Source organism: Myzus persicae, unplaced genomic scaffold (assembly GCF_001856785.1).
Source record: "Myzus persicae strain clone G006 unplaced genomic scaffold, MPER_G0061.0, whole genome shotgun sequence".
NCBI lineage: Eukaryota > Metazoa > Arthropoda > Insecta > Hemiptera > Aphididae > Myzus > Myzus persicae.
Genome location: NW_019104131.1, coordinates 28,146 through 40,486, shown reverse-complemented (window position 1 = coordinate 40,486; position 12,341 = coordinate 28,146). Strand labels below are relative to the sequence as shown.

General features: G+C 27.8%; 1 protein-coding gene and 1 pseudogene across 1 annotated transcript; both read right to left on the bottom strand.

Annotated features, from left to right (window-relative positions):
• Nucleotides 1-1,206: 1,206 nt before the first annotated feature.
• Nucleotides 1,207-3,077, bottom strand: LOC111039062 (annotated as a pseudogene).
• A 5,756-nt stretch (nt 3,078-8,833) lies between these two features.
• On the bottom strand, nt 8,834-10,558 carry LOC111039063 (cuticle protein 19-like). The gene is made up of 2 exons (XM_022322343.1): nt 10,445-10,558; nt 8,834-9,969 (listed from the first exon to the last, which is right to left on the bottom strand). The coding sequence occupies exons 1-2, from the start codon at nt 10,454-10,456 to the stop codon at nt 9,577-9,579; spliced, it is 405 nt and encodes a 134-aa protein (XP_022178035.1). The 5' UTR covers nt 10,457-10,558; the 3' UTR covers nt 8,834-9,576.
• Nucleotides 10,559-12,341: the final 1,783 nt, after the last annotated feature.

Below are 12,341 nucleotides of genomic sequence, written 5' to 3'. Positions count from 1 at the left end.
AAGCTTTGGTAAAACATAAACAATAATACTATCCAAACAAGTTCAGTTCTTATAAAATTATAATTTTATTATAAGCGTCTTAGTAATACGTCTTCCTATTCTGTTTGATGCAGCTATAATAATATATAAAGTAGATAAGTTGATAGTAGATAAGTATATTATATATTGTTGTTGGATAATACATGTATTACAAAAAAAAAAAAAATAATTAACATAGGTAGTAACATCATTTTAACACTCTAAATCATAATTATCCATCTATTTCAGACACTGCGATGCCCAACGAAGGAAAAGTAGTATTTTTTACCTAATACGCGCAACTGTGTAACATATTACGTAAGTCAGTTAAAAAAATACAAGCATTTGAGTTTATGTTGATCCGAACTTCTTGAAGTACATATGGTGATTCAGTGATTGTTTAGTGATTGTTCAGTGATTCAATTTACAATCATCATTGGAATGTGTTAAATCTGTACAGATACTCACGACTGCAGAATAGTTTATACTTACGTGCAATTATTGTTTAAATATTAAAATCTAGGATGGACACTTATGAGTGACATTTTCTATGAATACAAAAATAATATTATAATATTTAATAATATTTTGTTTATTTTTTAAAATTTTAAAATTTTAGGTAGAAACTAGTTCAATACTTTTGGAGATATGACCACTAACTTACTATCGAGTCCTTCTAATAGATTATACCAGTCGTAAAAAAAATAAACACATAAATATATTATGTATCGGTACCACATTAATTTGTATTATGAAAATTCGTGCAACGTTTTAACTTATTTCGAGCATTATTATGAATTATTTTAATTGTATTATATTCACAATAATATACAACAATACTAGAGTCTCAAATAATTTTGGACTTTGAAGTCAGAACATTGAAAACCAATAAACAACTTTTTCAGAAAATATTATATTACGTGCCAGCCAAATTGAAGGATTTGACGTGCATCTCTTAAAAAACAAACTGATCCGTGCCATAACACATAAACAAAATATAAATGAATTCTACTGTAAGACACTAAGACTAGTGGATTTGGGCAAGCATCCATCAATGTCCAAACCACTGAGGATTTGTCCAGAGTAAAATATAAATTGTAATACTCCCCTACCATATTTAATGGAAAGCATTATATTATATGATGTGGATTTAATGTATTTGTCTAAGAAATCAAACAATACTCGATATGATAATATATAGTGCTTGACGACGGTTTATTTAAAAAAAATTATATATATATTACAGAAGGTTATAATGAAAGTATTATACACGAAACAATAACGTCTGGATGGCGACGAGACGACAATGTGCCATCATCAGTTAGTATTGGTACAACGAAGATGGTTGGTACGAATGATGGATTGGCTCGTGGTAGCTGGCGGCGAGCGGTGCTTCGTAATGATGATGAGCGGGAGCTTCGATTTTCTTCACCTCGGCTTTGAAACCGTGTTCGTGGTCAGCGGTGTAAGTGACCACCCTGGTTGAACCGTCGGCTTCCAGAAGGCTGTACGAGCCTTTGACGTTTCCGTGTCCGTCGTTCTACTCGTGATGGCTCTTGATGTCGTGGGTGTGCGGGTCGTTCACGGCGTACTCGAAGTGGTACGGTGTGGGTGCGTGGGCGTAGTGGTCGTCGTTGTGTGTCTCTTAACTGCTGTGCTCGGAGATGGTTGGTGGGTAGGCTAGTGCCAGGTGCCCGAACAGGGCGGCGAACACGATCAACTGCAATGTTTAGTAAAAAATGTTGGATTTGGGATCGGGCGCGTTTCGTGTTAGGTTCGGTTTGGTTAGGTTTAATTGGCATATATTTCTACAGATCATGTGGTGTTGGTGTGGAAGGGTCGTGGTATATATAGTGATAGATAATAATATTATATAGGTATAATACTATACACGGGTAATGCATTGTATTCAAGTGTGATTGAAGTGCATACCTACTAGTTACCAAAATGGTTACATGCAATTAAGATTGTGGTATCCTCACTTCTCAAAATACTTACAGAATTATTATTTTAAAATAGAATATGAAAAATTATTTATTTTATAGTTATTGCAATAATAATACAATAACAGAAAATAGAAATAATACTGAAATTAATTGAATTTGAAATGTGGCAGGTGGTGGATTGGCAGAATGGTTTTATTTATTACTAACTATACACATATAGGTAACCAGGTATGAGCATTATGGTAACTTGTAAAGCTCTTTGATCACAATGTATCATATAAATTAGGTATGGCCATACATGTCTATTTTATAGGTAATATAATTATCTATGAGTTGGGCAAAACAACAGTTAAGTGTTTAAGGGCTAGGCCTTTGAAATTCAAGTTTTATTAAACTTACAAGACACCTTTATGGGTTGACATACAAAAAATAATAATATTTTTTAACTAATAAAAATAAAGCTAATTATATGACATTATAATCATGTAAAATGATTGAGTATATTTAATCGTGGAGAATAATTAATTCTATTAACTAGCTTTTTTTTAAGTCATTTCATTTAGGTTAATATAAATATTACACCATATTAGTTCTTAATACTTGAGTATTTTCGAATTCAACGTATTTATATTTATTGTAATTTATACATTTCAAATTAGGTTTAAATGTAATCCATATGAACTTTAATCATAGAGGTTTTTGTCCCTACATCGGAGAGCGGTAAATTAACTACGACATTTGGCCGCATTGCAGTGAGATAAAAACATAATATTCGAGAGACTTTCATGAAAGTAGTCCGTTCGAGTTTAAAAGATCTCATGATGAGAACGCCATTATATAAACAAATACAAATATGAACAATGGACATAACATACGAATGTAAACTGTTGTGCCGTCATCATGAAAACGTAGCACCTAGTTATAACATGGGTAGGTATTATTTTGTTTGAAAAAATACGAAACGACTAAAACTTTTTGAACAACAATATTGAATGTATTATAATATTATCCTAATTTTGTGTTTATCTGCTACAAGTACAAAAGTATATCGCATACACCGTAAGAAAAGTTTGTGGTGATTCTTACCTTAGCTGCCATTTTTTGTTTTGTTTTGGTTAATGACTCGGTTTTGAATGAACACTGCTGGAGACTTCTTGTGTGTCTGAGAAAACTGACGATTGTGACTTTTGTGTTTCAGTATTTATATAGAACGAATTCAGATTTTCTTAAGTCCCTACCAGACAATTGTTTACACGGTTACGTTATATAAGAATAACTAGATCGTGGAAGAGTTAAAAATAATCTTATGAAAATTAACAATATTACTTTTAAAATACATTAGTTCACGGTAATTTGATTTATTGCGCCATAAGCACAATCGTGTTATTGTGTTAATTAAAGAACACAAAATAAAAAAAAAATATATTTCCTAATGTTATATTGTTATGTATATATTATTATACATCATAATCCTATAATTATTTCAATATTAATTATAATCTCACTATTCATATAAAAACATAAAATAGTAGGCAGGTACCTATGTAACTCGAAATGGTTTTCACGTAATGGAATATTAGTGAATAAAGTTTTTTTTGGATATTATGTATTCATTGATTATTCATTATGTTTATTTTTTATTTAAATATAATAATATTATGTGTGTGTGTGGCAAAGTCTTTAAAATTGTATAAAATAAAAATAAACAGGTACTTAAAATAATTATTCATATTGCCTTGGCATAATATTAATAGCATAAAATCCTTAAATATGAGAAACCAGTGGAGTGAAATTACAATTTACTGTCCATGTTGATATTTATATAGTTATCAGCAATTTTATTCAAATACTTCGATAAAATAATTTGACAATTGTGTTTTCTTCGGGGCACATACTATAAGATAGGTATCGTTACTATATTATAACCATTTATATGTGTGATGTGTCCACAACTCGTCTTCATTCATATTTTAATTAAATTTACACTATTACAGTAGATAGATACTAAGGTTCAATTTTAATACATGACTTTAATCAGTTATTGGCATATATGTGTTGTTTGCTAACAATTAAACCAAGTTCAAAAACCGTCCAAATCCACTTTCTTGCGACTTACTCTAAAATTAAAACCTCAAATATAGTGATCTGCCTTGACTTCTTAAGGTTTCTTAAATTAAACAGTGACTTTATAAGCTTCACTAACAAATTTTAAGATACAAAGTTAATATAAAGAAAACAAAGTACCTACAATTTTTAGTATTATTATTATTTTAAAGTGAATAGTTCTTTATTTATAGTATAATAAATTACTTTATGACTTATAAACTATTCAAATTAAGTAATAAGTTCTTAGAAATTTAGTTGTAAGCTCAATTTTTTTATACTTGTTTATATTATTATTTAGAATAATAAATTAATGTATTAAATGTATACTTAATAACCCGTGTACCATGGAATAACTATTGGTTTTTAACTGACGATTTTCAACGCTCGTAAAATACAATTTCAAAGAATACTATTAACATAATATCGTTACTGCTTCTTCTTTTGGCTTATTTTATTTTTAATAAAGTTATCGCCATTAAGGTACACAAGTTATTTTTTTAATAACATGTATTTATTTTATAGGTATACCTACCATTGTATAAAAGCAATCATTACTACAACTTTATTGTACATATAGGATTTCAAAATATCATAAGTCAATAACAGTACATTTGTAAATAAATATACATTATTCTTGTTGAATACCAGTTTGGATTTTTCCCCTTTAAAATCAACTAATTGTTTATTAATTTTTATAAAGTTTATATTCAGCGTAGTGCAATAATCGAGTGTCATCCCAAATCAGTTGCTCCTGTGATATTGTTATTTTCTACCGTTTAATTACTCTACATAAATACTGTTTCTTGAACAAAAATTTTTGTTATAGCATGTTCATGAAATCTGATATTAATAAATAGAATATGATGGATAATTTTTAGATTCTCTTAAGACGTTCGATTTAGATCATTTTTCGATAATTTAATTAAAAAACTCAACTATGCAGGAATTATGGAGATTACATGTATTTATAAGAGATTTAAAAAAGTTACCGATTGAAATTTTTTTGAAGTCACTTGCTTAGATGTAAAAAATTATAACTGTATAATATGTAAAAAGCATCTTTATGTAAGCTGTATTAGAAATATTAAATTAAACACAGTTTTGATTTACAGAACTTGAATTGTATTCAGATCTTGTGCTCTCCTCATATGTAATTAGGTAATATTAATTTATTATTATAGTAAGTAAAGATAATAATCAAGTGAAATTATTTTTAAAAAATAATTAAAATGATACACTTACTTTATTTTAATAGACATTTTACTATCTCTCAGGGAAGTGTGTAAAACTATACTACTTATAAAAGTGAATCTGATGAACTGTATGTACAACTGTATTAAGGGCAATTTGCGTTAATAAATTACAGATATAAAGTGAAAATTTTATAATATTGAATATTTTTTATACTCTTGGGTCAAATACAACTTAAGTTTATGTAAAAAGCATAAAGAACTTAATAATAATAATAAATTAATTGAATGATTATTTGTTTGTTTCTATTTTAGATCTTTCTACATTATTGCATTCAATATTCAATAATAACTGAAAAAAATGCTTTGAACTCCGGGTAAGTCACAATTACATTGTCAATATTTGTATTTAAATCTGAACTTTACGCTTCAAGAATATTTGATTGCAATAATTAACCCGATGGGCTTAAAATGAAAAATATAAATTGCTTTTTTATGGATGTATGAGGGAGTGTTATTTTATAGTCGTAATTACTGTAAATACATAAACCGCAATGTTTGATATTAGTCAATTGTAATTCGAAAATATTCGATACATAGTATCAATAATATTGGATATTATCAGCAATTAATATTTAATAATTCCAAATATTTGATGATTTAAGAAAAATATCAAAGTTAAGCCGTTTTAATGTTAACCATCGAAAACTTTTCTGTATAAAGAATAATAATAATCTGTAGTCAAATATAATTATTATAAATCTCAAAATGATTATTAGAGTCATTATGACACCAACATTGTATGTTGTATTTTTCTGATATTATTGAATTATACTAATTATAGTGACAATGACCAACGGAGAAAATAAATTTAAGAAAACTGATAAAAAATTATCGTTTATAAAAAAAAATTAATCAAAATAGGTATTATTAAACATCAGTTTTCAATCGAGAACAAAGAAGACATGAATCGTTTCCATAACAACTTCATTTTACATACAATAAAAAAATATGTTTTCCGTGTAAATGTGGCCATCAGTAGATACAATCTAATAAGGTTTTTCTTATAAAATTTTATCCACAAGACAGTTGTCTTTTGACAAGTTAACATCTTAAACTTTTTTTTAAATATAGGTACTTCTAGTTTATTTTAGTATCTTAATCCATTAAATATGTTTATGCAATATATTTTGGTTAGTAAACAATGGTGGAAAACATTTGTGGATGATTGAAAAATTGAAAAATGTCTGTCAACTAGGTATATTTAAATGAATTAATATTGGACTTATTCTTCTTATTATTATTACTATTCTATTCAAGAATTACAAGTGTAAAAATTAATTATAAATATTTGTATTATTCATTCATAAATTAGTTTACAATTTAATCTAATTTTTTATTTTGTTCTAATACATTTGCCAATACTTGGATGTGGATATAAATTAAAAATATAATGCTTTATACAAAGTAAAATAACTTGTATTTCATAAACAAGTTAAATTAATATTTATATGTTATTTTTTTATAATAATTTTAACATTATAATCAATATGAATAGTATATATTATAACTAATTTACTAATACATAAAACATAAAGGTACAATATATTATTTATTTATACTCCGTAACATGGATATTAGGAATCCGATATTCTAATAAATATTAAATTAAAATGTAACATTATGTGTATTAAGAAAAGTTACTCGATGCAATGACCTTAAAATAAAATATCATTACAGAATAATGGGACTATAAAGAAATATATATTTAATACACAAAAAACTCTAGTAGCTAGAATTTAAAATTAAAAAACGTCTATTTATATCCTATACAGACTGGACAGAGAGACTGGTTATTATTGGGCACTCGTCAAGCTTCATTCACCTCGGGACAAACCAATGCTGTAATATTATTTTATGCGCTCATAGGTAAAAATAAATAATCGAAATCAAACATTTTTATTTTGTTCTGAGATGCATACCTAATAATAGATTGTGTATGATTGTTCGTAAATCACTGAACGAAGCTCTTTAAGTAGATATTAATTTTTTATGAATAAACAGGCTTTCCCCTTTCAATAAAAATACAACTTGACAAGTAGACCCACAATTATATACGAAAATATCATACGATATAACATACTCATAACATTCATAACATTATATTATGTACCAATATTAAGATGATATTATTTTAATAATATGGTACAGTGCAATTTCAATAAAACATAATATAAAATGAGAAGAAAGGGTCAGCATTTGCAATGGCCAATATACGACTACTATATATGTTCATTCGCTACAATATAGTTTGTAATGGATAGTGGAGTGTGGAGTGAAAAATTGGACACGATATCTGGCTGACCGCTGATCAACTTTGAAATGCATTAAAGGCTAGATATGAAACCTTTGCTTTAAACTATGAATACTAAGTTGAAGTTCATTATTTAGTTCTGAATGGTTTAGGACTTAAAATGGACTATATCTAACTTATAATTACATTGGAGAACAATAGTTTGTGTTACTCTATTTACAATATTATAGGATCAAGAGCTTTCCTAAAAAAAATATCATACCATCACGGTTAACCCAATAACTATTATGCATAGCTACTCGGTATTATTGAAACAACATTTTTTACTATAGTTATTATTCAACACAATAATATACATATAGTTACTGTGCGAGTATAATAAATATATAGGTATTCAAACCACCGCGTAACGTGCTCATAAGTTATTACGATATACACAGTATTTTATGTTCTGATTTAGCGTATAACGAGTTAAGTATATTATATAGCCGTACCTTAACATACATAGGTATATTATCGTATGTGTGATTGTTAATTGCTTATAATTTCGATGTGTTTGCCGATAGGTATGATGGGTGCCTTAAACATGTTCCTGTGTAATTCGTATATGATTCATTTTTAAAAGAAGTTTATGATGTGTGAGAAGTAAGACTATTATACCTCCATTGCTTTCAGAAAAGTAACTTTCCTACGAACTAATGATATATTATATAGTCGTACAATGATAGTAGGTAGGTATAATGCATAGAAGTGTACAAGGTATTTTAACGAATAATAAGCTGTGCCGTGATAATACAATATAAAAACCAACAATGGCGGTATTGAGGGGCAAAGTTCTTATTCAATAAACGAGTTTTCGTCCTTCCGGTAATCGTTAACATTTTATTTGATCACACACCAGTTTTTATAGTTCATTATCAACTAGCATTATAAATTATAATAACGACGATACCTTCGAAGACGATGAAAATAATATGTACCTACCCAGTATTGCATACACAATCCCTACAGGTGAGTTTCACGAATTTCGTGTATCTTGTAAAAAACGAATTTACTTACTTTGTATTAACTAAAATATGCTAATAAATTGTATACTATTAAACCATTGATTGCACAAAAGCGTCAATTGTTGTGCACTGATGTATTTTGTAAGACATTGCAAATTTGTTCATGTTAAAATATTATAAAAACATGATGTGACTCGTTTGATGTAATAATATTATAAAGTCCAACTAGAGTAGGTACAAGATAAAACGAGATAAACGCATCAACAGTATTTACGTGGTTCACAATAATTATTGTTAATAGTAGACAGTTATTTTTGACAGTAGGAAATCATTCTTAAAAGATATATAAAAACAAAATTATACATTTTTCTATAATATTAAAATACATTTCAATAAAATATCATACATAGGTGAGTAACAATAACTTACAGTGTGAAATTCATGAAATGTTATTCGTAAAAGCAATTTATCAATAATTAGGCTGGAAAACAATAAGTACAAACTAAATTTCTATACAAAATTATACAATAGAAGTTCATATTGAAGGAAAAGGTAGTTATGTAAAAAAAACAAAATGTTAACAATCGGAAAATAACAGTGTTTGGACAAGACATATACGCTCACGGCTTATATTTTTATTACGATAGAAGCGTATTGGGCGAGCGTGTAAAATGTACACAACGTTTGTGATTTAATTTACCAAAATCCTAGGACAAAAATGGATTGCTAGTTTTATATTACACAGAATTGGAGGTGAACAACAATTGAAGAAAAACACCAATAATAATCAATTTTTAAGTGTGAAGAAAATATTGTGTTTTATTTTACTAGAATATATTTTCAACGTACGATTTGAAAGTGTATCACATCGGTGACTTGAATAGTTACAATACGACATTTTTCGAACCTACTGTAAACCTACCTGGGGAATGTATATGCCTACACAATAAAAAACCAAAAGGCGCCTTTGATGGAATTTACAATCGACCGTCGCATCAGTATGAGTGAAAGTTTGAAGACGGTTTGTACGAGCTATAGATTGGCTCGTGGTAACTGGTGGCGTCGAAGTGATGGTGAGCGGGAGCTTCGATTTTCTTCACCTCGGCTTTGAAACCGTGTTCGTGGTCAGCGGTGTAAGTGACCACCCTGGTTGAACCGTCGGCTTCCAGAAGGCTGTACGAGCCTTTGACGTTTCCGTGTCCGTCGTTCAACTCGTGATGGCTCTTGATGTCGTGGGTGTGCGGGTCGTTCACGGCGTACTCGAAGTGGTACGGTGTGGGTGCGTGGGCGTAGTGGTCGTCGTAGTGTGTCTCATAACTGCTGTGCTCGGAGATGGTAGGTGGGTAGGCTAGTGCCAGGTGCCCGAACAGGGCGGCGAACACGATCAACTGCAAACAAAATTTTTAAATCTCGCATCGTAATCGTTTCAGAAGTTTCGTATACTGCACGATACACTCTGATCTGATCCAAGAGAGCCGATATTATTTTTCGGATGAACCTTGAGCAATCAGTCCGGTAACCCAAACTCGGATCAGATAGGTACCCGAATTATTTGAATGGTATTGACGGATTACGTGAATTCATTAATATTATAGTTACCGAATGTTCAAATCATTATATGTGCACAACATTCCGTTGATATTGTTTATAGACGTTGCATACTAAATTTGATACTAAATTGAAATAATAAATAGTTTATATTTTATATAATATAAAATGTACCGTTGCCGTCTACAATGTTTGATAAAATGATGTTATGTCTACAGGTAATATGGAAAAAAATGTGTGAAATCAAGATGATTATGGCATTTTTCTATAAAAACAAAAATTAAAAATAGTTTTTATTAAATGATAAAATCTTACCTTAACAGCCATTTCCAAAGTTTTGGTGAATACAGATCTCAATGTATTATACTATGAAATAAGTGTTTTCATACGTAATGAAAAGAAGACTGATGAATATTTGAAATTTGTTTGAAGTATTTATACTTTTTGAAAGTCCCTTCCATAGATACTAGTAGTTGTCTATAGTTAAAATAACTAAGATGGACATTACGATTGAACCAGTTACATCAGCTAATTAAAAAAAAACAACAGATACTCATCTTCCTATTCCTATTATACATAATATAAGTTATTTCGTGTGCTGTAATTTGAATTACCGCATTTATTTGTAAATTGACAAAAAAAGTGTGGTATTTTAGTTTAAAAACAATAAGTCACAAGAAATATTTAGAGCTTTTAACGAAAATGAAAATTTTTTGAAAATTTTCATTTTTGACGATTTTGTACAAAATCATAACAAAGATGTAAAAGTAATTGGAAAACTTATATTGTAATCGATTCCAGCTCTTATATCATTTAATTACCAATTTAATTTACATTACAGCATAGCCTAATTTTTGGAACTTTCTTTTCATAGAATCGTATCTAATTAGGTACTATACACTGGTCATGTTATTAATGAAATTGGCTCGTTTTTAAATATATTATTTTAATAGATTAAATATACTTATTATTATATCATCCAACATACTATTATTTTAGTCATATGTAATAATATATGCTAGATTTTAACATAAATGAAACAACAGATTTTTAATGAAGTTTAAAAGAAAGTTATTTTTCTTTTATACTATTTTTAAAGAACTTTTTCTAATGGAGGATATCATATATTATTATATGCGATGCGAGATGCTATCAATTGGAAAGTATAATGTTGAAAATAATTTGACATAATTTATTTAAATGCTTTTTGTTTAACTGGAATGTATAGATTTTTCTTATTATTTACCTAATTCATTGAAATTGGAAATGATTAAATTGCTTATACATTTGTATTCTCTACAATATGAAACTAGTAAATAACTTATAATAGATCTACAATGTAATATTTTAAACTCTATCCTATATAATTATATGGGTATTCATTATATACAAGTTTTTTATTTAAAATGAAAACAAATTCACTTTGTAATTATAGTCAGTAATAGGCTGGATTTTGAAGATATTAGTACACAAGAGAGGTTAGTATATTCATATCTGTTATCTTACTTGATTATTTACCACAAAATTATTTCGTTTATTTCTTATTTTTTTTTTTTTTTTTTTGGTATCAAATTGTCCTTATAAATTTTAATGTTTATTTTTAGAAGTAAGTACATTAACTTTAAAGTGATCATCGTAAATTTAAATAAAATAATAAACAGAGTTAAGAATTCAGAATATTGAAATGTATTAAATAATATTTTTACAAATTAAATGTCTATATGTTCATGAGTATAAAAATAATAATGAATATAACGCCTTAACTTAGATATTTACTACATATAGTCGATGACCAAAAAACTGGTATTCATCTTACATTTACGGTTATTACATTTAAAAGACGACTTTCAATTTTATTCGTTACTTTGAAATTTAGATGATCATTAAAATGTTAAGTGCTTGAGAAAAAAGGCTGTTAGTAAAGCGCTTATTTAGTACCATTATTTGTATATATTGTATTACAATTTGTTTCAAATCAAAGTATTTATACATAAAAATAACAATTTCAAAGATTTATCAAAATGAATATTGGTTTAATAATATAAAACTAAGTAGTGTTTAGTTAAATATCTCTCTAAAATTAATACTTTTTACTACTTATATCAATAGTTTTTAAAGATCTTTTTTAGAGTTGTTTTATAACATTAAATATTGGTTCTAAAACCATAAAAATAACTTGTTTTTGTAAAACCAATGGCTTATTTGTTGATAT